The sequence below is a fragment of the Candoia aspera genome, chromosome 8 (assembly GCF_035149785.1).
Source record: "Candoia aspera isolate rCanAsp1 chromosome 8, rCanAsp1.hap2, whole genome shotgun sequence".
NCBI lineage: Eukaryota > Metazoa > Chordata > Lepidosauria > Squamata > Boidae > Candoia > Candoia aspera.
In genome coordinates, this window is record NC_086160.1 from 40,696,148 (window position 1) to 40,723,449 (window position 27,302).

Sequence of the window (27,302 nt, forward strand, 5' to 3'; positions counted from 1 at the left end):
AATACCGTATGAAGAAGGAAGAGAAAATGCTATGCAATTGATGCATGTAACTAGCTCATGAAATAATGTATGAGATAATTTTTTCTTAGTTTCAAATTCTAGGATGCTCCCAACTTTGTCATTACTTATATACCAACTATTCTTTATCATATAGACAGTAAAAATATGGGCAAAATATCAGCCCATACTTGATCTAATATGACATGTTGTATGACTTTCAGTTATGCTAGTTATATTTGCTGTGACCTCTTCATTTTTACAATTTTACGTGTTTCATATTACCATTGTTCAGTGGCTGATTAACACAAGAAGATATTCTTGTTTAAGACTATTTTATTAAAACAGGTAACTTATTATTTAGGCAACAAGTTTGTTTAATTTCTATTGATAGTTTATATGGTTAACATGTAAAAATGAGAGGTATGGACTACTGTTCTAAACCATTAGCTTGGAATAATTTTGGCAGCTTGGTTTTAAAAACGTTGAAGGGGATTACCTAATTTATTGAATCTTGTTAATGATCTAGCTGTTATCAAAAATGTCTTCTCAAGAATATGTAGGTTGTACATTTTTTAATAAAGCTTTATTAATTTTTCAGAATATAATTAAAACAAAAATACAGAATATAAGAACAGATAGAATACAAGTCTAAAAAAGAAACAAGAAAAGCTAAAACAGTGCAAGAATAGACAGAAAAACATAAAAGTCAGGTGACTTCCAACTTTCTCCAACACAGATATAAAAGCACATAAAAGTTAATCTCTTGCTATTAATTAAACATTTACAGTAGTAACATTATTTCTCTAAAATCAAACCATTTAATTATCAAAGCCCAAAATCAGAACTTCATTTTTTTCCATTACAAGCAAATAGTCCAAAAGTGGCTTCCAAATAGAAACAAATCCAGTTACAGTATTTTCTCTTATCGATGCTGTCAGTTTAGCCAATTGTGCTAGTTCCATTAACTTAATCATCCAATCCTCCATTGAGGGAATTTGTGCATCCTTCCATCTTTGAGTGTATAAGAGTCTTGCTGCTGTTATCATATATAAGAGCAGAGTTCCATGTTGCTTCTCAAATTGGTGATCCATCAAACCCAAGAGAAACAGCTCCAGTTTCAATTGTAAGTCGCCTTTGAGAATCTTTTGAATAATAATACATATTTGATTCCAGAATTTCTTAGCTTTTCCACAAGTCCACCATAAATGATAGAAAGTTCCTTCACCCTGTAAACATTTCCATCAAACATTTGATTCCCCATTATACATTTTGGACAGCTTATCAGGAGTTAAATACTAACAGTACATCATTTTATTAAAAATACTCTTTCAAATTATAATCCAAAGTAAATTTCATACCTTTGTTCCACATATTCTCCCATTGTTCAAATATAATAATATACCCAAAATTCCTAGCCCATTTAATCATACAAACATATTCATCTTCTAAATTCAATTGCAACAACATTTTATATATTTTCTTAATACGATGCTCATCTTTCGTACAAAATTCTATTTCAAATTGTGTTTTTTAATTAACAAAATTATATGCCTTCTTATCCAAAATAAACATTCTGACAGTTGTGCAAAATTAAACCAGTGACAAATATGACCGTCCAATTCTAGTTGATTGATCGTACATTTTTAACTTTGGAGGTGAAAATAGAAGTAAAACTGAGACCATTCACTGGCATATTGTGCTTGCTAAAGAGAATGGGAAAACTGATTGTAGAAGATGTTTGGAAGAGTACTCTTCCAGCATGAAAATATGTGTTATTAATATTTCATACAGCTTACAGTGTCCCTTTATATACTGTACTAGAGTAAGCACATGAAATCCTGACCTGAATTGGGACCCTTCATCTGAGTTAGGGACGGATGAACTTCTCCCTATTACCTGTATGGTATACTATTCATTTTTGAAATTCTCCCCACCCTAGAAGCCTGAAAAAAGAAAAGAACATTACTGGCATTGAATTTCTTGGACTATGGAATGACTGTGAAAGGATTAAAATGGGAAATTACCCTTGTCCAGTTCATGCATAACAGCTTTAACTTGAATCAGGGTGCCCTCCCAACATAAAAAAGAAAGAAATTTAGTAGCAACTGACATGTTAAGATCATATTTCTCACAGTTACATATAATAGCTAGAACCACCCCTCCACCAAATATTGTCCCTATCCTGGAACTGTACATACTCAATTATTTAGTGTAAAGCATATAGATGCTATCAAGGCGGATTTAAATATCTAGGAAAAAAGCACATAGTACATACTGGATCTTCTAGACTGTATCACTTCGGAGTGATAGCTAGAAGAGATGGAACTGGTTATTTCACCTGCTCCCATGTACAAGATTAGTAGAGGTATACATTTATTTACAACAAATTTCAAATCTAGAATTGAAGCATCTGATTCAGAAAGATAGGGATTCCTCCAAAGAACAGCAAGGATTCTCCAAACATTTCAAAACAAAATCTTGGTTTTCCTGAAACTTTAGAAGTAATTTAAAGTTTTGTAGTCAAGAAGAGGTATGAATTTTACAAACTGACATATTCTTCTGAAAAGAACTTTTTAAAAGAAAAACAATGTACGTGTGTCTGCATAGACCAGTTCATCAACCAGATAAAAGCAGCCCCTGCAAATCTCCACAACATGAGACAAGCTCCTCAGCTCTTGCTAACTCAGTAGAGATTAAAACAACACTTCTGATAAATATTTGGCTCATTGGTTCATTTGGTCATTGGTTTCGCTCATTGGTGTCTTACCTTGCTTCAGGTGAGACACTTCTATCTTCCCTTTCAAATTCTTCACTTCTTCGCTTCTGTTTTAGAACTGTGATACCTAAATGGGTCAAATAATGATAGGTGCAAACATAATTTAACTGGCAAGCTTAGTTTATTGTATCCATCTTTTGTCCAATTCAGCCCTTTCAGAAGGCAGTAGTTCCCAAACTTAATTATTATGGCAAAAGCTTAAAAAATAATGTGATTTTTAGGGCTAAACAATGCTGGAATCTTGCAAAATTTGCAACATCTGCAATGTCCATGTAGACCACTATAGATCTCTAGACTACAGTTCATGGCCTTAGAGCAGTGGCTCTGAAACTATAGCCTAATGTCTTCTCCACTCTGAGAACAATATGAAGTTTATGATTAGCCCTGTCTTCTCATGGAAAAAAGAAACAAACCCTCTTCTGACAGCTTAACTCGTTGGCTTATCAAGAACCATGGTTTTTAAACAACTTACTAAGCAGTAAGCTTAGTTATAGCTGCAAAACAAATTGAAGTTGTGTTTACAAAATTTAAGTAGAAGAGAGTTGATCATGTGTCTCTCACATGTAGATTTGATTTTTAAGAATTAGAATATTTTGCTTTGTCAAAGTACTGATTTCCCTCATCCCACTCTACAATTCCAGAGGAAGCATTCAGTTATCTGCACTGTCTTACTAGATTAATGTGTTTTACTAGAAACTCTGCCTTTTCTGCACAGTATTTTTTTTTCATGATACATTATGGATCAAACATTTCTTCAATAGAAGATCTGAATAGTAAAAAGCTTCTTAGCACAATGTATAGTACATCAAAAAAGACTACATAGCAATAGAGTCTGTGTTGTTCACTCCATTTACTATGATAACTACCTCACAGGGCACAGCTATAGTAGATAACAGCCAGTAGTTACATAAAGTAGTAATTTTCTACTGTATTTCAATTTGTACTACTGCAATAAAAGATACAGAAACTCAAAAGACAAGTGCTCATATTTTTCCAATACATTTGCTGCATTTAATTTGATCAAAGGATTACTGCAATGATATATATATATATGTATGTTATTTAAAAGCATGTTTCAGATATAACAAGAATAAAATTCCCACCTGTAGAACAATTGCTCAGACATTGAGAAAGAGGGTTACTGTAATTATTTTGGCAGGCCTCACATTTTTTTTATACTGATATTGAAATCTATTCCTTTAAAAAAAAAAAACCCTACATCCTGATCTGTTCCAGGACCTGATGCTGATATAAGGGGAAAGGTTTCTTATTATCTTCTTGTATCTGCCAAAGAGCATGTACGTGTACCATGTTTGTGGGATAACCATGTTAGAGCAACAGAGACTTTCTGAAGCAAGCATTCATGCCCTGCTATAGTGGCTCGAAGTATTGGCCACAGAGATGTGATACCTGAAAAAACTGTTGGGTGACTATGCTTTCTTTTCCTTTTCCCTCCTTCGTTCCTTTTCTTTTATGATGTTCCATACTGGCATTTTTCACTTGGCTAAGAGGATGGATGGATGGATGGATGGATGGATGGGATTATTTTTAATTATTGTATTCATTCAACTGACAAAAATGCACACATGCTATTATATTTATTAACTTTTCAGTTTTATATACCAAATTGTGTTGCTTGTCTATGGAGAGAAATATCAATTAATATAATTTAAAAATAAACAATTTAGTAATATTATTTGGAAATGAAGTATTACTTTCACCAATGATATTAATAAAGAGAAGATACCTATTTGGGATTATTTTTATTGTTACATGATATATTATTCTGACATTGATCTCTAGCCTGAGTAAAGCTAGTGAGTTTCTGAATGGAATGAAATATTTCATTTTAATTAATCTTTTCACACATACAGAATAAATATATCATTCAGCTTCAGCTATAAAATGTCATAGTTTGCTGGACGGTTTACAACAGCTATTCCTAATTATTAAGAGTACTGAAATTACTGCTTAAAGGAACTCTTTTGTGGAAGTTGTGTTGCCCATCATTTCGTTAAGAAAAGGGAAGAGTTTTTTTTCTTCACTTAATTTAGAAAGCAGTAGGATTCTTTCTTCCCCATCTTTCAGTATATGACCATTTTTATCCAACTGAAGTGTTTCAATGAATTATTTGAGTTATCCAAAAGTTACCTTACCTCATGGCATTTTGTTTAGTTCGTGATACACTAATATCAGAAATCCTGGGAACTGTATTTTTGATTTGATACCTGCTGTGTATTCTGCACAGTATATGTATTGCCATCTGTAAAGTTTTGGAGCATATGGAAATGTAAATCTTCGTGGCTGACTAGGGGTAGGAGACCATAATGCTAATATCTGTGCTGGATGCTGCCATTCATTCTTCATCTATTCATGCTTGATCCAGTTTCTTGTTTAACCAAAAACACCTCTTAAGTAACCCATTGCCACTGCATTCAGATTTCATTTTTATGTATTTCCAAGCCCATATAACAAAGCGAACAAATGTATGCCCTTATACAGGTATTTTTACTTCTTTCAGCAAACACTCATTCTTCATAGCAGCCTATACACTACCTACTATTATTCTAAAAGGATATATGTATCTTATAATTTCTCAGTTTCTGTATCTTTAGTAAATATATACAGATTCTTAACCTCTATATTGTGTTTGTTCAAACTTATATGCTATCATAAATGTGGCAGTTTATAACGAAAAATAAACCGAATGAATGAATGAATGAATGAATGAATGAATGACTGAATTTAATATGATAATGGACTACTCAAAATGCAGTAAATCCTAGATTTAATGGACTTTAGTGTAGTGGACTTTGTAGTAGAGAAAAACTCTATACCATATGCTTTTGCACATGCATAAACATCTGTTCATCATTTTGCATATACACAAAATACAGTATGTATGCATAAAATCCCACTCAGATTTAACAAATATTCTGCTTTAACAGATAGCCTTATCTAGTATTAGGCTGGTAAATTGAGGGTTTACTGTGCATATGTATTATATTAATCATATATATAGATTAAAAATCCAAAAATACAATAAAAATTAATACAAAATATCAAAATAGGAAAGATACAGAGATTGCATTAGAAAATCATACCCTATTTAGCTATTATTCTTAATAATAGCTGAAAGATAAACAATTTTGCCAGTGTTCCATATAGATTAGCAGAACTGTCATATAAGCAGTAATATTTGTTTGTTTGTTTGTTTGTTTATTAAACCATTTCTGTGAGAAAATAGGTATTGCATTTCAGTGTGTTACCAAAATGCTTGTAGGCCACTATATAAAAATATAAGGGAAAAATCAATTTCCCCTTGACTTTCAAATTTCCAACAATTTCATATTTTTTCTCACTTCTCCCTTGTATTTTTCCAAATTATATTTTCTCATGGATCTGGTATAGTTATTGGAATATACTGCTGTGAGCTTCTGTGCTGTATATCCTGGGACAGTTATGAGTCGTCATTGCAGTTCCAAACCTTTCTTTCCCTTCTATAGTTTTATTTTCTATTTGATTTTACCATCTGCTTGAAGATTTCTAGAACAATTATGTTACTCTCCAGTAACCCTGGCATGGGTTCCAAGCCCTTGTGATAGGCTTTTACTATAATGGGTGGTGAGAATGACCTTGGGAGACAGGAGGAAAAGCCACAGCCTAGACAACGGTCTGATAAGAGACTTCTGAGTCCAAAGAGGGATGGAGTAGAGAAAGCATCTCAGAAGGGACCCTCCCTAGTTCTCTGGACAGTAAAGGCAAGGGAGGGGGAAGTGCTTTCAGACTTGCAAGATTCTGTTACTGTAACCCTACATTTATTTATTTATCATATGGCAGCACATCATACATATTACAAATATATTTTAAAAATTGGGAATATAGAAAGGTATATAGAACATATACATTGTCATAGGGCAATTACAACTAAAAACAAACATTAAGATTACAAATATAGTCTTTTGCAGCATCAGTTGCCATCAGGAAATCTGCAAAGTTCCCATCGTAGGCTCTAGTCATACATCCTTGTATTATGTGGTTAACAGTGTGCCTGTCAGCCCCACAGTCACACCTTGGAGATGGTATCTTACCCCATTTATATAGGGAATCTGCACACCTGCTGTGATTAGTGCACACTCTATTGATAGCTGACCATATTCTGCATGGCTGATCAAAAGCAGGAGCTTAGTTGTAATACAGGGTAGGCTTTGACAGTGCTGGGGGTAGGCTTTTTGCCAAGATTGCCTCCAGGAATCGAGGAGATGAAAAAATTTTATAGCCAATTCTCTGGCAGTAGCCATAGGTGGATGCCTAGATCGCAATCTGTTTATTCTTAATTCCGCCATATCTCCATGTATGGGAGCTTGGAGTTATCAGCTATCCTTTTATATTCTCGGGGAAGAGCATTCTTCCGCTGGAGGTCTAGAGGAGGAATATGGCTCAAGATGGGCAGCCATTGGATAGGAGTCGACCTGATGGTTTCGCTAATAATCCACATCATACTGTTGAGCTGTATGTCTACCTTCTTTGCATGTGCGCTATTGAGCCACACTATTCCAGAGCACAATATTCCTCAGTTGAATAGACCAGCACTAGAGCCTGTGTGCAGTGTGTCAGCAGAAGAACACCATGTAGTACCGCATAGCTTAGGAAGAACGCTAATTCCAGTTCTCAGTAACCCTACAATATCAGTAACCCTACAATATTGTAACCCTACAGTAAAGGTAGTATTAGTACTCATGGTTTTGGTTTCCTGTCTAGACTACCTCAAAGATCTGACAGCTAAAGAATACCCTATCACAATTAATCAGTGAAAGTTGGGTGTATCTAACAAAAACAGCTACCAGCTGAACCAGAAGGTTCAGCACCAAGACAACCTATATGCAATGTTTTACATTCATTCATTCATTCATTCATTCATTCATTCATTTAAATTTAGACATTGCCCAGCTCTAATTGACTCTGGGCAGTTCACAAATAAAAATCAATACAAGCCAAAAGCAAGATGGAATCTGGGCAGAATATACAGTTGTTTATTTGTTCAGTTGCTTCCGACTCTTCATTACTTCATGGACCAGCCCACGCCAGAGCTTCCAGTCGGTCGTCAACACCCCCAGCTCCCCCAGGGACGCGTCCATCACCTCTAGAATATCATCCATCCACCTTGCCTTGGTCGGCCCCTCTTCCTTTTGCCCTCCACTCTCCCTAGCATCAGCACCTTCTCCAGGGTGTCCTATCTTCTCATTATGTGGCCAAAGTATTTCAGTTTTGCCTTGAATATCATTCCCTCAAGTGAGCAGTCTGGCTTTATTTCCTGGAGGATGGACTGGTTTGATCTTGCAGTCCAAGGCACTCTCAGAATTTTCCTCCAACACCACAGTTCAAAAGCATCGATCTTCCTTCGCTCAGCCTTCCTTATGGTCCAGCTCTCGCAGCCATATGTTACTACGGGGAACACCATTGCTTTAACTATGCGGACCTTTGTTGTCAGTGTGATGTCTCTGCTCTTAACTATTTTATCAAGATTAGTCATTGCTCTTCTCCCAAGGATTAAGCGTCTTCTGATTTCCTGACTGCAGTCAGCATCTGCAGTAATCTTTGCACCTAGAAATACAAAGTCTTTCACTGCCTCTACGTTTTCTCCCTCTATTTGCCAGTTATCAATCAAGCTGGTTGCCATAATCTTGGTTTTTTTGAGGTTTAGCTGCAGGCCAGCTTTTGCACTTTCTTCTTTCACCTTCATCATAAGGCTCCTCAGTTCCTCTTCGCTTTCAGCCATCAAAGTGGTATCATCTGCATATCTGAGATTGTTAATGTTTCTTCCAGCAATTTTAACTCCAGCCTTGGATTCCTCAAGCCCAGCACGTTGCATGATGTGTTCTGCATACGAGTGGAATAGGTAGGGTGAGAGTATACAACCCTGCCATACTCCTTTCCCAATCTTAAACCAGTCCGTTGTTCCGTGATCTGTTCTTACTGTTGCTACTTGGTCGTTATACAGATTCCTCAGGAGGCAGACAAGATGACTTGGTATCCCCATACCACTAAGAACTTGCCACAATTTGTTATGGTCCACACAGTCAAAGGCTTTAGAATAGTCAATAAAACAGAAATAGATGTTTTTCTGAAACTCCCTGGCTTTTTCCATTATCCATTGGATATAGGCAATTTGGTCCCTAGTTCCTCTGCCTTTTCTAAACCCAGCTTGTACATCTGGCAATTCTCGCTCCATGAATTGCTGAAGTCTACCTTGCAGGATCTTGAGCATTACCTTACTGGCATGTGAAATGAGTGCCACTGTTCGATAGTTTGAACATTCTTTCGTGTTTCCCTTTTTTGGTATGGGGATATAAGTTGATTTTTTCCAGTCTGATGGCTATTGTTGTGTTTTCCAAATTTGCTGGCATATAGCATGCATTACCTTGGCAGCATCATCTTGCAAGATTTTGAACAGTTCAGTTGGGATGCCATCATCTCCTGCTGCCTTGTTATTAGCAATGCTTCTTAAGGCCCATTCAACCTCACTCTTCAGGATGTCTGGCTCTAGCTCACTGACCACACCGTCAAAGCTATCCCCGATATTGTTATCCTTCCTATACAGGTCTTCTGTATATTCTTGCCACCTTTTCTTGATCTCTTCTTCTTCTGTTAGGTCCTTGCCATCTTTGTTTTTGATCATACCCATTTTGGCCTGGAATTTACCTCCGATGTTTCTAATTTTCTGGAAGAGGTCTCTTGTCCTTCCTATTCTATTGTCTTCTTCCACGTCCGCGCATTGCTTGTTTAAAAATAATTCGTTATCTCTTCTGGCTAACCTCTGGAATTTTGCATTTAATTGGGCATATCTCCCCCTATCACTGTTGCCTTTTGCTTTCCTTCTTTCTTGGGCTACTTCTAGTGTCTCAGCAGACAGCCATTTTGCCTTCTTGGTTTTTTCTTTCTTTGGGATGTATTTTGTTGCCGCCTCCTGAACAATGTTGGGAACTTCTGTCCATAGTTCTTCCGGGACCCTATCTACTAAGTCCAGTCCCTTAAATCTATTCTTCACCTCCACTGCATATTCCTTAGGAATATTAGTGAGCTCATATCTAGCTGCTCTGTGGATCTTCCCTAATCTCTTTAGTCTGATCCTAAATTGTGCAAGAAGAAGTTCGTGATCTGAACTACAGTCAGCTCCAGGTCTTGTTTTTACCGACCGTATAGATGTCCGCCACCTTTGGCTGCAAAGGATGTAGTCAATCTGATTTTGGTGTTGTCCATCTGGTGAAGTCCATGTATAAAGCTGTCTCTTAGGTTGTTGGAAGAGAGTGTTTGTTATGCAGAGTGAGTTGTCTTGGCAAAATTCTATCAGCGTATGTCCTGCTTCGTTTTATTCTCCCAGGCCATGCCTACCTGTAATTCCAGGTGTCATCTGACTGCCCACCTTAGCATTCCAGTCTCCTGTGATGAAAATAACATCTCTTTTAGGCGTATTGTCCTGTAGGTGCTGCAGATCCTCATAGAACTGATCCACTTCAGCTTCTTCAGCATCTGTGGTTGGGTCATATATTTGGATCACAGTGATGTTAGATGGTTTGCCCTGAATTCAAATTGAAATAATTCTATCATTTTTTGGATTGTATCCAAGCACTGCTTTAGCCACTTTACTCTTAATTATGAAGGCTACTCCATTTCTTCTGTGGTCCTCTTGTCCACAGTAGTAGATCTGGTGGTCATCTGATGTGAAGTGGCCCATTCCAGTCCATTTCAGTTCACTGACGCCCAAAATGTCTATCTTTAATCTTGACATCTCACCAATAACCACATCCAATTTGCCCTGGCTCATAGATCTTACATTCCAGATTCCAGTGGTGTGTTGATCCTTAGAACATCAGATTTGCCATTCACCACCAGCACTGTCGTCCTCTAGCCGTCCTTTCAGCTTTGAGCTAGCTACGTCATCACATCTGGGGCTAGTTGAACTCATCCTCTGTTACTCCCTAGTAACGTTTTTACCATCTTCCGATGGTATACTGACATATCTCTGGTTGTACTGATCCATTTAGTTTTCACGGCAAGTATACTGGGGTGGGTTGCCATTACCTTCCCCAGGGATCGCATTTAGTCTGACCTCTCTGTCATGACCTTTCCGTCTTCGGTGGCCCTTCATGGTTTAGCTCATGGCATCATTGAGGTGCTCAAGCTCCAGCACCACAACAAGGTAACAATCCTTTGCTGAAGACAATATACAGACGAAACCAAAAAATAAAATACACATCCAACAAGGAATCCCATCTGTCTCACCCTAAATCCTGGTAGAATAACCAGGTCTTCAAGGCTTTACAGAATACCAACAGTGTGGTACCCACATGGATTTCAGGGGGATCTCATTCTAAAAGGCAGGCCCTGTGACAGAGAAGGATCCCGACAGAGGACATTGTTTAATCAAAGGATCTTAGAGTATGCCAACTCTGTGGCATGTCATGGCCAGGCAAAAGCCATAGCAGTTGGCAGCCCCTTAAATAATCTGGCCCTATGTCATGTAGAGAGGGATGCAGTGGCGCTCTGGGTTAAACCGCTGAGCTGCCGATCAGAAGGTCGGCGGTTCGAAACCGCGCGGCGGGGTGAGCTCCCATTGCTCGTCCCAGCTCCTGCTCACCTAGCAGTTCGAAAACATGCAAATGTGAGTAGATCAATAGGTACCGCTTCGGCGGGAAGGTAACGGCGTTCCGAGTCGTCATGCTGGCCACATGACCCGGAAGTCTCTATGACAACGCCGGCTCCAAGGCTTAGAAACGGAGATGAGCACCACCCCCTAGAGTCGGACACGACTGGACTTTACGTCAAGGGAAACCTTTACCTTTACCTATGTCATGTAGGGCTTTAGTGGTAATAACCAGCACCTTGAATTGCACTGGACTTACAAACAGTGCTGCATGCAGAGCAGAGGTGTCACATGGGCATACTGAGGCATGTCCATTACTGCCCATGCCACTGCATTCTGGACCAGTTGAAGCTTCCAAGTGGTTTCAAGGGCAGAACCATGTAACACACATTGCAGTATGTAACACACATTGCATGTAATGTGCATCATAGTAAGCAACGCTTTGCATGTAATGTGCATCAAAGTAATCAAGTCCTGAGGTGACTAGGGCATGAGCAAAAGGGCCCAACTGTGCATCAGATGGAGCTGAGCAAAGGCAGTCTTGGCCCCAACTGCCACTTGCTCTTTGAGCATGAGCTGTGAATCCAAGAAGACCCTCAGATTGCTTATCACACTTCAGTGGAGAAATGCTATCCCATCCAAGAGTATGGGTGGAAAGTCCTTAGATCCAGAGGGCCCTAAGATCCACAGCCACTCAGTCTTGGAAGATTGAGGATCCAGACCCACAGAGGCTCCAATCACTGGGCGGGGGTCAAAAGGTAAGATTGGGTATTATCAGCATATTTATGATACCAAACCCCAAACTTGTAGATGACCTTACCCTGTGGCTTCATGTAGATAGAGGGGAGAGAGCATTGAACTCTGCAGCACCCCACATAAGAGGGGCCTAGGGAACTACCTCCCTCCCTGCACACGAAGTAGAACTCATGAAGGAAGAACAAGAACCAAAACAATGCGCCCAATTCCCATCCCCTGCAACTGGTTCAGGATACTGTGGTCGATGGTATTTAAGGCCACTGAGAGATCAAGGACAACTAAAATGGATGCACTACCTCCATCCCAGCACTGCCATAAGTCATCAACAAATGCGGCCAAGGCTGTCTCAGTACCGAACCCCATCTTGAAACCTGATTGAAACATGTCTAGATAATCCACTTCCTCCAGGGTCCTTTGCAACTGAACACCACCTTTTCAGCAACCTTCCCTTCAAAGGAAGGTTGGTAGTTGTCCAAAATTGTTAGGGGCAAGGCTTGGCTCTTGAGGAGGGGGTGCACCACCAGCTCCTTCAAGGCTGAAGATACCACCCCTCTCTCAACAAGGCCAACACCACCACATGGACTAACTAAAGGTCACCTCCCTGGCTGCCTTTACAACCCTGGAGGGACCTAGCTCCAATAAACATATGGCTGAACTAACAGCGCAGACTCCATTTTGGCATCACTGCTCAAACTTATCCCAGATCATACCATAAAACTGTCCCAGGCACCTCAGTTGGATCTGCCCTATCTTGAAACCTGATTGTCTAGATAATCCGTTTCCTCCAGGTTTGAAGGAATGACTTTATCCACCAAATAGCCCAAATATTTTTCACAGCAGCCCTGCAGATGATCTGGTGGCCCATCCCTCCCCAGCAGGTTGATACCCTGAAAAGGGCCATTGGGTGGCTATTGAGTGGAAGAAGGGCAATGAAATACCGATGCTTTGCTGCCCTTATTGCCACAAGATAATCCCTAATACGGGTTCTTACCCGTATCGCTTTGAGTCTTCCTCCAGCGGTACTTCAGGCATCTTGCTTCATATTCCAGAGCTCCTCAATAAACTGCAGTGCACACTGGGATCAGCATACAGGGAGAGGCAGCATAGGAGCAAAACAGTCAACTTTAAATGTGTTTCGGATAGCACAGCTATCGAGTTATCTAAACTCTAGGAGATTTCTTTGGACAGATCCCATTGCTGGGATCTACAAGAACTCCCTGCCAAATCTTAAGTATATTCTACTCTTACAGGTGGTTCAGTGTGTGCTCCAATTGCCCACCAACATTAATGCAGTAAAAACAAATGAAGTTTTTCACATCTGAGTTGATCTACACTTGAAACGCTTGTTGGTGATAAAATCCAAAAGGGAGTTTAAGATATACTTCTGTCACTGAAAAATGCAAGTTGATTACAACCATTTAAGAGTTTAGATCTGGCTTTGCTAGCAGACATAAGCCAGTGGATTATACTGAGCTAGTCAGTATGCAGCTATCAAGATCCTGTTAGTGGTAAGAGATTCTCAGAGCAGAAATGTGGTGATTATAAACATGCAACTGCCAATAATGTTTCACATGAGAAATGGAAGACCAGAGCACCTGTTTTGAGACAGGAAGAGAGGATGCTGGGTATGAATTAAGAAGAAATACAAGTTCTGAATCACCCTTGTACAGTTCCGTAACTATCAGTTGTTGTTATGATGACTGTTCCTGGGTTACAGTAAGAATTCAATTTGTAGCCACATTGTTCAAATATCTGGGAAGCTTCTGCTAAGTTTAAGCTGCTTTGGGAAGCTTGACAGGAGCTCAGACAAGAAAATAGTAACTGTATTTTTCAATTTCCTCTATAGCCATTCAGCTTTTGCTTTTATCAGTTTATCTGTTATAATAATTTATTTTATTCCATCTATGCAGCAGCTTTGTTGCAACTGAGTTTCTGAAATGCAGAGTACAGTATTCATATATTTAACTTCTGTAGTAATCTATTCTGATTCCTAACATATTAAAAAGCATAATTATATAAAGGCATAGCTCTTAACTGTGCACATATCAAACAATAACAGATGGTTAGGAAGTTGACACTTAATGAGATATATGAAGAATCTTTATTTCCTAATAATTTCTTTTCAGTTTTGCACTCTACTTTAACAACAGATTCTTCATTAGAGTGATTCAGAAGTATTTGTGCTGAAACTTGTTTGTATTGCTCTTTCTCTAAGATTTTGTATGTCTTTTGATGTACGCTCCAACCTGAGTAAATAATTTATAATTTAATCATTTTAGCTAATTACAACCACATACCACATGTACGTATTTCAAGAAAAAACATGTTAAGTTATGGCCCATTTTTTGCTGGATAAAATGCATCTAAAAGAGGGTTTCCTTTCTGCATGAGTCCTATAGGGAGGAGGAAATGCCTCTTCTACTGGCATTGGTAGTTTTACGCGTTTCAACAGTTACCTTCCTCATGGTAAATGTGACACTGCACCCTGGTAAGTAATACAAGTAGTAAGCCTTCTGGCCATTTCTCAAAGGCTGGGTTCATACATTATGCTAAACTATGGTCTGCCTTGAATAAAGCACAGTTGGCTAAGTCAACATGCTGAACAAAAGCAAACAAGCCACACTGTCTCTTAGTGAAATGTTGAACTTAGCGCAGCTTAGAACCCAAGAAATGAGTCTCAGCTTATGGGCATGCTGTCCCAACTTTTGTAGGAAAGAAAGTGGCTAACAGTACAGAACAGCAGCTGAATCTGAAATATTCCCACCCATCTTTAACCCGGTGAAACATTTTGGAGCCTGAATGTATTCGTAACTGTGCTGCCTGATTACTATAGTTAGGATGGTTTTCTTGTTAGTTAGAAACTATTTTAATTGATAGGTTAAAGTTGCTATCCATAAGCCTTATATCCTGGGTATACACCCTATTGAATTCAGCAGCATAAACTCTTGATAGGCTTATGCTGTAAAAGTTGGAGTTGAACTTTTCATCTACCAGATTTGTTGATATTTTGGTTTTTCCTTCCCTTATATGAACAAAAACCAAATAAACCTTATATATGAAGTTTTAGCACTTGTTCGCTTTAAGCATATTTTAACCTTTGTTCATATAGTAAGTAGACCAACGCTGTCTGAGATAGCTAAATGCTGGGAAAATCATAATCTGGGCATACCTTAAATTCTGGTTCCTTGGGTTTAGAATGTAGAAAATTTAGTATTTAATATTCATTTTGTACTAACAGGATGAAAGCTTTAAATGACATGTCTGATAGACAATGAACTTAAATTGTGTAGTTGTTTTTCATGTATAAAAATGTATTTTTGAATGGTGGTTGTACGTAATTTTTAAAAAAATACAAAATGTGAGTTTGAAATATACTTATACTTGGCCTGAAATTATCTTTCAAATCCATAATTTGTACAAAAATAAAGCATCCATAATTCCCAACTGGCATAACTATGCTGAAAGGGAATTGTAGTGGAATATACTGTATCTGTAGGGCATCAATTGGAGAAGATTGATCTATGCATATCTTTTCTATATTGTTACCACTGACTTTCCAGACTACCTCTGGTCATTCTGAACTACCGAGAGGCCAAAATGACCGAGTAAAAATAAGATATATTTCAAAAAAATATAGTACACTTTCATTTATGAATTCTACTTAGTGCTGTAATTGAGACAGTAAATAGGAATTTCAGTTCTTATTTCAGAATCAATTTGTTTTTTAAAAAGGGTCTTACTGAATATCTTTGCAGAGATTATTATATACAGAGAGGCTATAACTGATTTAAAAACGAAGTAGAGTTTGTGTGATGGCTATTAATTGCAATTCAAGTGTTGTGATTACAGTCTGTACTCTTGTTTTATTATAAGTTTCCTGAACACAAGTGACAGAGTGACTTTGACACTGAAGCCTGAATTGTGTCTGGCAAAATTCCTTTGTTGTCTAATCAAGGGCAAAAAACTAAGCACCTTTCTCTGGCAGGCCTATAATGAAGCTCACCATAGCAAGTCTCCAAGAATTTGTATAATATTCTGTTGCAATTACCATGCTTCTGATTATGTTCCATCAAGTTGATTTATTCTTCTTGTCCAATAGTAATCAAGAGTTTATGTGAGGCAGTACCAGTTAATCCCTGCCCAGATCTTGGGCCTTGAGTTAAAAGAAAGTAATATCACTCTTAAGCTAAGCTGCATGAGAAAACAGCTAATATAAGAAGATACTGAAGGGGAGTTCAGAGGCCAGCTTTTTAGAAATCTAAGGCATTGCCAGTCCATGCCATGAACAAGAATACAAAAGAGAAGCTATTTATATGGGAAAGTACAGAGAAAAATGGAATTAAACCACTTAAGGTTCATCACCATTACAATCATTTTCTGCAATAGTACTGTACTTGTTCACAAGATAGGTCTTTAATGCTGTAGTTTTGTCTCTTAATTCCACAGAACCCTCACACATTCATTTACATGTAAACCTCTCACTGGGGATAAGTTTGTACATGATTTTTTGTCATTCTGTCTTTTTTGTCCAGATTAGTCTTCATCCTTGATCATCTAACATCATATCATCTTAGAAGTTATAAAAAGAATGGTTGCAAGGAAAAATGTTATTAAGGACAAACTGTTGGATCATAAAATATTTTTATTTTTTATTCTTTAAAAGTACATAGTGGGATATGCCAATCAATAATAAAAATAATTGCTGTGGAGTAAGAGGTGCCATTGTTTCTTTTCACAGTTTTTCAGTTGAATGAGATGATTAATGATAGTACCAAGAGGTCTGATTGGTCAAATTTATTGTGTAAAGTCTTCTACAGCAACAGAGAAAAATACAATATGATATAGTTATTTAATTGTGTCACGCATGAGATTCTTTTTCTAAGGAAGTGTATAAATATTTAGCTTTCTAAAGGGAGATTTGATTACATTTTCTCTGTCAACTGGTGGGCTGTTATCTTTTTTGCATGAAAATAGATTTCTCTATTATCTACTGAATTATAATGGATGATAATGCAGAACTTGCCACTAGTTACCAAATTGCTCCAAATGAGAATAATGTTACAATTTTGTCTGCTAAGCATTGCCTTAAAATATTTTTACTAAACCATAACTATCTCAGCTTGTCCCCAAACTGCATCTCTTCAGATGTTTGTCACTATAACGTGTATCTTCCTTGATTTTTGACAGTGCTGGCTGAAACTAATGGAAGTTCTCTAGATTGTAAAAGGATATTCTAAGTAGTCCAGTATCTTATATTCAGTAATGACCTGATGGTTTAAAGAAACCAATAAGTAAGTTATAAAAGTTGTGTTTGTCCCTTAGACATTTATAGTCAATTATAGTCAGACATTTATAGTTAGACATTTATAGTCATACCACTTGTGATTATAGAAAACATGAAGATTCAATGTAGCTACCCTAGAATTTTCAGCTATATATGCACGAAGTTGCACCACATGAGCTCATACCCTGACAGTGCAGGATCTGGAATTACAGGAAAGCCTCCTTGTGTACAGCTCTACATGTGAAGGCTTCTTTGCTATAAACAGCTGTGCACAAATTGTTGATGATTATTATCCAAGCACACCTTACAGAGTAAGGGGATTGCTCATTGCTATTCACTTGCGTGTATTGCCTGAGCAGGGCAACCTTTTTCAGTCATTTTCAGACAGAAAACAGATGAAAACAGTATAAAGTCTAAGATAGACATATCATACAGAGAAACCTAAGAAGTCCTTCTAGAAACTATCTGTACCATATATATGATGCAGCCTTACCCACTTTGTGGCCATAGATCCTGACATGTTGCTTCTTGTCCATCAAAAGCTTGACTGCCCCTGAGATAGTTAATTGGTCTTAGGTAAAAAAAATTATAACCTCAGGAATCTCTGCAACAAGTTGAAATGGTGACACTATGAAGTTAGATTAAAAACAAGAAGAAGATTGAGTCAATGACAATTGTAAAATATTTCTTTTTAGATAAATAGCAGAAGGACCTCTTTTTTGTTCATGTAAAAAGAGATTCTAAGGTTGAATTGCTTTCATTAACTCAATTGTCTCTAGCTCAGTTTACCAGGCAATAGACCTAAATTAAATAAATCAATTAATTTGTTTAGGTTCGGACCAGCATCCTGGCAGAAAACAAAGAGGCAAGGACAGATAGTGGGGTAGGTTAATTGCTGATATATATGTTGTATGTATATAACATTAAAATAAATAATGTCAAAATGATGTTAAAGTTGTGATGACTAGCTATTCATGAACTTTTTGTAAATTAAAGTTGTGCAAAATATTCATGAATTGAATATATAACCATGGCATATCTTACGTACTTTTGTTCATATATTGGTGTAGTAGGAAAAAATCCGGATACTGCAAGGGTGCTGTGTTGTTCATTGCTGTACAAAGACATAAAACTGATACTTTTCTTTCATTTCCTTTCCTTAATTCAGAAGGTGCTCAATCTCAAAAAAGACTCCAAGTGGCTTTTCTCCTATGGGTTGACCAGGGGAATTTTCTTTTTCATCATATTACATGTGTTAATCACTTTTGCCAAAATTGTCTATATCATACCCCAAAGCTTTTCTATGAATGGCCGTATTAATTAGATAATTATCAATCTCTGTATTTTCTGTACTTCATATTTCTTACTACTTTTTGCAGTTCTCTTTACACTGTCATGATTATACGCATAAGCCTCATTCATAATACTTCATGTAACCAGTGAAATGTACTTAATGATTTTTACAGATTCCTAAAGTATCACAACAGTGTGGTGCACTAATATCACACAGAACCACATGTTTTAGCCTGATTAAAAACTTCTGCACATCTATTTTTTATTAATTTCAACTGATCCTAAATTATGTTAAAATTAGCTAAGCCTCCTCAAAACTTATTTGTCTGATAGCCCCACCTATTTTTCAGACATTTCCTATTTTAGAAGGTTGGGTACCTCTGAAGAACTGGTATCCGGATTTTTTCCTACTACACCAATATATGAACAAAAGTACGTAAGATATGCCATGGTTATATATTCAATTCATGAATATTTTGCACAACTTTAATTTATTTCTAGAAAGTTTTGTTCAAATGAAAACATAAGTATGGTTGCATAGTAACTAGTTGATACTGTGCAATGACTAGTATAGCTTAATAGCATAATTATAGAAGCATAGTTAAAGAAGTCAGCTGTTTTACTTATTTATTCCTTTTCTAAAATCATGGGTGTTATGTACTGTTTTCTGTCTTTCTCTGCATAAATCTTAAAATCCATTTTCTAGATTCACTTGCTGTAGACAGGTATAATTCTGAAGCTTCAATTCCCAAATTTTGCTAGCAATAATTGTTTTTTTTTTTAGTATATATAGAAATTATAGAATGGATTCCAAAGGAAGGGCCAGAAAGGCTGGATTGCATTTTTCAAATACCACCATCAAGACAACTCCTACCTGCAAGAATGTTAGTCCTGTACAATGAAGCTGGTGGCCAGATTATGAAACTCTGAAGCATGATTGAGAGCAATACATTTTGTATTATGAAATAATCCATCCCAAAAGAATGGGGCTAAATTCAGAAGTTGCAACTAGGAAAGTTGTATCTTCTTCTGAAATGCACACAAGTCATATAAACTGTTGTAGTCAGTCATAATAATAGCCAGACATTAAAAGTTCTGTTTATGAAACAGTCTAAGTAGAAAGGATCATTGCTCTATATCTCAGAGATCTTACAGCGATACAGAAATTTTTGTCTTCAAAGTGATCTTTTAAAACCGAAGAAGTGTTCATGGTTTTTACAAGAGATAATGAAATACATCAAGACAGAAAGAGAAAAGTGCGTTTGATATGTCACATTTAACAAACTGCGCTAGAAGAATAAGTGATCAATAAAGTTGGATGAATATGTTTGCTTGTATCTGCAATAAAAAGGAGGGAAACAAATACCCCATACAATGTATGGAATTAGTAAATACAGCATTCATCCTATTAACATCATATTCTAGTGGCTATATACGAGAGCCAGTTTGGTATAGTTGTTAAGATACCAGGCTAAAAACTGGGAGACCATGAGTTCTAGTCCTGCCTGAGGCACAAAGCCAGCTGGGTGACTTTGGGCCAGTCACTCTCCCTCAGCCATAGGAAGGAGGCAATGGCAAACCACTTCCAAAAAACCTTGCCAAGAAAACAGTCACCAGGAGTCAACACTGACTCAAAGGGGGGAAAAAAAGCTATATAAAAATATCTCTGGAAGACAAATATACTCATATTTGGCAAATAAGTGACAGTGCCTGCTGTTCTGCCAAGTGTCCAAGCAGTGATCAGGTGCTCAGATAATTGGTTCTTTTAGATCCAGAGACAATAAGCACATCAGTGGATAAAGAGATTTTAAGCTTTATTATAAACTTAAGCAAACACATTTAAACACACAGTTTAGGCAGATAAAACAAAGCATAAAAAGCATAGCATAAAGAAAGAAAAAACATACCAAGCAAGTTGATACCCAGTCTCCCATAGGCTGTCAGGAGCCCCTTAATAAAGACAGTAGAGGTACCCCAGGGTGGCTCAATCTCCACAGCCTCCAGCGCTCAGGTCTGTGCAGAAGCTTCCAAACTCAAAAGGCAATCCTCAGGTTTTTATCAAAATCTGACCCTAAAACCTGGTGACCCTGTTTCCATGGTACTGAGACTGCAGGATCTGACCTTGACTGGATAGTTCCCAGGGTCTGGAGCACCTGTTTCTGACATAATCCAAGAGCCTGGGAAGCTATACAGATAAGCTAGTGCTTAACAAAAATGATCTTGGGGTTTTCCCTTCTCCCCCCCCACCCCCATTTGAAACAGAAATTAAAAAAACAAGCCAGCTAATCATTAGTATAATTCAAAATAAACTAAGCTTCTTAGTGTGAAGGAGAAAATCAAAATATGTCACTTAAACTCCTCGAAATAACAATGGTCTTCCTCATTGCCACTACACCTGCCAGCCTGAAAAATTATTGCAGCAAGAGTGACAGCAATAAAAACCTTCACAGTTAACTGTGATAAAAAAATTATTAGACCTAAAAAAGTGTCTTCTCTTATAGCTTTATATTTTCAGCATGCAATTTTTCAGGTTGTCAATTCTCTTTATAATGAAAAAGAAATTCCAGTGCCAGTTTAACTAATTATCAAGAATAGCGTCACTGATCTGTGAAAGCATTCAGTGGTGAATAAATATTCAGTTTCCTACTTAATACTTATTTTTTGCCACCAAGGTAACATTTGTTTGTGTCTGGTTAGAAGAGAAACCATTACAATTCGAGAAACATTGTGTTTTGTGCATCTCATATGACTTCTGTCTTTCGTGCATCTCTCTACCTAATCTTTCCTTTGGTTTCTAGCGAAGTTTCCTGGGTTGTGCTACGTTTAAAGTAGGCGAGTTGGTGAAGTCAGAAGAGCAACAGTTGACTCTTAGCCTGAGGTAGGTCTTTCTATTAATTTCAAATTTTGTCAAACTAAGAAAACTACCATTGAACGACTGCTGCTTTTCTGTCCTTTACTTAAAATTAATGCAAATTTTCCAAGATACGCTGGAGGAATTTGTTCAGTCCTTATTTCTCTTCCATTGGTAGATTCCTTGTTCCATTTCTCTATATGCTTGAATTATCCTTTCATCTTTTTATCTATAAAAATCATGTGCAATAATACTATTCAGTTTTGTTTTGTTTTTTAAATGTGATCCACTTCAGATCTTGGGCAATGTCTATGTGGTTTCCTTGACAACATATTGAAGTGGTCTTCTGTCCAAATGCTCACAGTAAAACCTCAATTTAAGAATCCATTTGGGGTAAGGGATATGTATTAAATCTAAATGTACATCATTTGCATCAACTTAAATTATTTTTGTAATCGCATACTGTAATTGGCATAAATGGTATTATTTCCAGTAAAACTTCAGTTTAACAAACACACTCAATTTAATGAACAAATATTCAATTTAACAGACAGTGGTGAAGTCTGGATGGAAAAATCAGATCCGTGGAGAGTGATTATGCAACAGCTGTATAAATAAACTGAGGGGAGAAGCAGTGTTTCCCTGTTCACTCAGAGACAACATTTCTCAGATTTTGAAAACAGTGATATCTGTAAGGGAAGTCACATGGTCTGATTGTAGAATCCATGGCAGAGTGCCCAGCCCCTAAGGATTGGGATTGGTTTTGATGACTCTTCAAAGTTGCTGTTACTAGAGTCTCCATAGTGTGGAGCCTGGGGGATTCTGGGAGTTGAAGTCCACATATCTTAAAAGTTGCCAAGCTTGAGAAACACTGAAGTAGAGCATACTCTCCAAGAGTAAAGATCTGTCACATACTACAGGGGAAGTTGGTTACATGGCTTGTCATCTCTGGGTAGAAGAAGGGCCCTTTTTTCAAACAGCATGGAAACTGATTTGTTTGATGATCCTTAGTGTAGTAACTTTGAACATGCCCAGAAACATTATTGACTTTCCCTTGGAGGACATGTTCCACAAGTCTGCAGTGATTATGAGGGCCTATGTTTGCGTAGTTGCAGACCTGTAGCTAAACTTGTGCACATAGGATTTTTTAAAAAAATTACTAACTTTTGTTTTCCTTTAGAAAAACTCAAAATAGGGCTTGCTGGGTTCATTTTTTCAAAACTTGCTGAATGGTTAGAGGGGTATGTGTGTGTGTTCAGTTAAGCTTTGCAAAAATATGTGCATGTATTTAACTTTCAGGAAAGACAAAAAAGAAAATTCCAGGCTGTCGTTTTAAAAGTTATACTATTTTTCCTGTATTTAAAACTGGCTTTAAAAATGCAACAAAAATAAAACTTCATTAGGGCTTTATTTATTTCAAAAGAGATTTGAGTCAAAATTGAGATTTTCAATATAGTCATGCCCTAGGGTTATCAAAAATCAATGCAATCAAGAGGCTTATGTTGAGCGTTCACTTTAGGGCTGGCAAGCAGCCTTTCCTGGTGGCATCATATCTGGTAGAGTTTGTAACCCAATGACATCTGCACTATGTGGGTTTGGATTGTTTACTTTGATAAGGTCACTGATTAAGAAATCCCCATTATAAGCTAGTATACACTATTCCTGCTGGCATGGCTCCAGTTTCTTATAGGTAAAACTGATCTTTATGAAGTATGAGAGGCATCAATTGGGATTTCGAAACAGAAGTTCTTGTGGTGGCCCCCACTTTATGCCATAACCTTCTTCCAGAAGCCAGATTGACAATAAGCCTGCTGCCCTTTTGATAAGTTGCAACGTGACGTTGTTTTACTGGACTTTTGAGAGTTGATATTCATCCCATAATATGTATCATTTTTATTTTTATTTTTTATGTTGGATTTGTATTCTGGCTTTTAAATATATTTATGTTATGTTATCACTGGTAGCTCCCAGAGTTGTATGATTTTGGCAGTATATAAATGAAAAGGTAAGATGTCTCAAATTGGCAGAATTCTAGAGCTGTGATTTCTTTCTTTTTTCTTTTTGAATGTAATATCATGTGAAAACAGGATGATGCCCTTGTAAATTCGGATTTGGACAGCACATCAAGACGCTAGCAGAAGGAGATTTTATACTTCTGCATGCATTATGGTGGCCAACATTTAGGGACAGTATCTGTTTTAAAGTCTCAGCATGGATATTTTGCATATTTGTTTTATTCTCTTCAGAAATTATTATGGAGAACAGGTAATAAACATAAGCTGCAGATTTCAGATTGTAAATGTGATGACTGATATACTGCTTTCTTAAATCTGAGGATTCACAAAATACAAAGAACAACCCCATGATTTGTGGCAGAGATGGCAAGATAGCATGCTGTACTTAATTTCTTCTAGCAGAGAATGAACATCATTTAGTTCATGAAGCTGCTGTGTGGGATGAAAATAAAGTTCCCTTCTCTCCTTGGTATCTTTTTTCAGGAGTATGGATGGTGGGAAGACATTTGGCACCATAGATGTCATATTTATAAGCATGGGGAAGACTGAAGATGGGGAATCGGATCAGATCACAACAGATGGGCAGGAATGCAAGGTAAAAACACAGGTCTGTGCACAAATTAAATTACAATTATCAGATATTCCAGATACCGGTGATTTATCTAGTCACATCAGGTGTTAAATTTGTATCTAAAAATAAAAATTAAGTAATTTATAGAGTAAAATATAACACTAGTGTGTAACTTTTCAAAAATATGTATCCAAACAAGATATAACAAAGCTGTATCTGGTATAGAATTTTAACATACTGTATATCATTAGGAGAAAATAACTAATTTTAAAATAAATGAAATATAACTAGCTTAGAACAGTATGAGTTGGGCTGCTAGCCTGCTTCTCCCCAGTCCTACTTAAGATAAAAATGGAGTTTAAGCATTTTTAAGGTTTGTTGTTGTTGTTGTTGTTTTTATGAAAAGGCCATTTGTTACTGATGAATGTATGGCAACCTCTTTTTTTCCTCTGCTCTCATTTTGGCCCACCCTAGCCTCACATATTTTGGAATACTCCACCAGTTTCGCAATATAAGGAACAGAGCTGTGAAAACAAAGGAGGGCATTTTAATCAGCTATCTTAAGAGTTGGTATTCTAGCCTTTGCTATTTTAGGAAAGAAAGCATCCCACTTGCTTTAAGTAGTATTTCTGTGATTGACAGTATGGCAAGAAAGTTGTGGCTCGTTGCTTTTCTCAAACAATTGGCTATCATTGTTTTAACATTCCTGGCTTGACACAATAAACTCTGCATGGGTGAAAGTATGTTTCTTTGTGCTACTTTAAGCCAATTTACTTTGAGGCAGTTTAATTAGAGGAGTCAGTGCATCAAGCCTAGCACTTTGATCTATGGCCACATAAGTTAGATCGCTTATTTAGTCAAGGGCTTTCAAAGCACGCTTTCTTTGGTGAACTAAAAGCAGGCTGAATAAGGTATGTGAAGCAGTTTGCCAAGAAAGAGTGAGAGAGAGACAGATGACTATGGACAGTGTGGAAACAAGATTAAAAGAACATGTCTGACAATGTGGGCTGCCCCCTTTCCTGATGTTCTAGTGAGCCTCTTAATGGGATGGAGGAATTGGTCTTCTATGGGTGCTGTGAAGTTTCCAACTATTGCTCAAAAACATGAAAAAGTATGGATACTGTTGGCCAAAAGAAACAGCAGTAACTCTTAAGCATCTTGTGAATGAAGATAATAATTAGTTCCTGAATTCCTCACTGTGTAAGAAATTAAATATTTTCTCCCACTCAAGCAAATTCACAACAATTTGACATTTTAAAGATACCAGAGAAGAGAAACGGCATGAACTATGGTATTTAACCAGGGTAGTACATTATATTGAATTCAGTTTGACTGTGTTATAACTCTTGCTTTTATGTCTGTGTTATGAATTCATGTTTACATTCACTAACTTTATCTTGCAGTGTGCCTTGGTTTATTCATGTTCATCTCCAGAAAACATAATTAGTAGTAAAGATAATTTACCATTATTAAATGCAGGTATGTATGTTTAATTTATAATGGTGGGATTAACTAATGTTTAACCCTAACTTTTGGATGTAATTAAAAAGATAAGCTAGCTTCAGGCTCATATGATTTCTGCCAGCTTCTAGTAGGGGTCAAAGTGTATATGCAAATGTCTTGCTTATTGTATAATCATCTCTCCACTGATATGTAGTCCCCTTGATTTTTGTAGGTTCAGTAAATGTTGTCATCCAGAAATTCTTTTTCAGAAGCAGCAGCTCCTATTACAGCTAAGGGGAAATCATTTGAAACTTGGAAAATGTATTCTTCCCCTTCAGAAATTCAGTGAAATCATCCACCCAGTTTCTCTGCTGACTTCATATTCAAGGCCAGAAATTGTAGTTAATGCATATTAGTGTAACCTGGAATGTACATGATGATGGTAGTATAGACCAAACTGATAGAGTATAGGCAGAATTGCAACTGGAGTTCCAGTTTAAACCAGTAAAGCTTTCTGTGTCAAAGAAGAATTTTCCAGCAGCAAGGGTAAACCACTGAGAATTTCAAGCTATGAGTTTGTTGCATTGCAGAAAGCAGAGCTCTGTCCCTCAAACACTACTCCCTTGGACAGTTGAACTTTTCCCCTAATGTATCTTTATCTTCTTTGGATTGGTCGTCCTCATTCAGCCCATTCCTGCAGTTTTCATTAAGATTCTTTCCATCAAGATAGCCTAGATCACTTGGGCAATACATTTTATCAGAATAATATAATGAATGTGATTTCCTATTGGGTTTTTTTTCTTCTATAAAATGTGTTATTTTATATAGTTATCAACAGACATGCAAGAAAATTATGGAACACACACATACACACCTGTTTAACCTCTGTATCTTGAACTGTTCATCTTTGCAATTCTGGATATAGAATGAGGGAATTGGAAATATTCCCTTGTGGATTATAAAATCTCTCAGGCTGGAAGGCCATTTTCTTGAGTTTCTTATTAGTATATGAAGCCTAAACCCTTCATGCATTATGAAGCCTTTGTTGGAGAGTAAGAATGAGAAATAATAATCATAATAAGTGAAATATTGTGGGATTTCCAAATATAAACTGTAAAGTCTTAAATAACACACCAGATTTAACTACGGTTGAAAAGAAGAAAGTCTGGATAATTGAGGTGGCAATTCCAGGGGATAGTAGAATAGAAGACAAAGAATTGGACAAGATCACAAAGTATCCAGATCTGAAAATTGAAGTTGAAAGATTATGGCATAAACAGGCCGTGGTGGTCCTAGTGGTTATCGGCACACTGGGTGCCATTCCAAAAAACCTTGGACAGCACTTAGTAAATCTGCGCATTGACAAAATTTCCATCTTTCAATTACAAAAGGCCAATTACTGCTTGGATCTGCACATATACTACACCAGTATTTTACAACAACCTCGGTTCTTGGGAAGAACTCGATGCGAATGAAGGCTAATACCAGCTAAAGAACTGGCAGCTTTGATTTCACATTGTTGTGTATATAATAATAATAATAATAATAATAATAATAATAATAATATATTAAACTTGTATGTTGTCCAACTTTCATTGAGTCTGGGCAGCTATGAATTGTTAATCTTAGAAGTGATTATTCTATTTCTTATTTTAAGGCTTTGGGGTTT

General features: G+C 37.0%; 1 protein-coding gene across 1 annotated transcript in view; it reads left to right on the forward strand.

Moving 5' to 3' along the window:
* INPP4B (inositol polyphosphate-4-phosphatase type II B) overlaps positions 1-27,302 on the forward strand; it is a 166,517-nt gene that overhangs the window by 19,933 nt on the left and 119,282 nt on the right. Inside the window, exons 6-9 of the mRNA XM_063310809.1 lie at positions 18,293-18,343; positions 21,552-21,631; positions 24,103-24,214; positions 25,594-25,669. Coding sequence (XP_063166879.1) covers positions 18,293-18,343; positions 21,552-21,631; positions 24,103-24,214; positions 25,594-25,669 — 319 coding nt within the window. The remainder of the gene's footprint in view (positions 1-18,292; positions 18,344-21,551; positions 21,632-24,102; positions 24,215-25,593; positions 25,670-27,302) is intronic.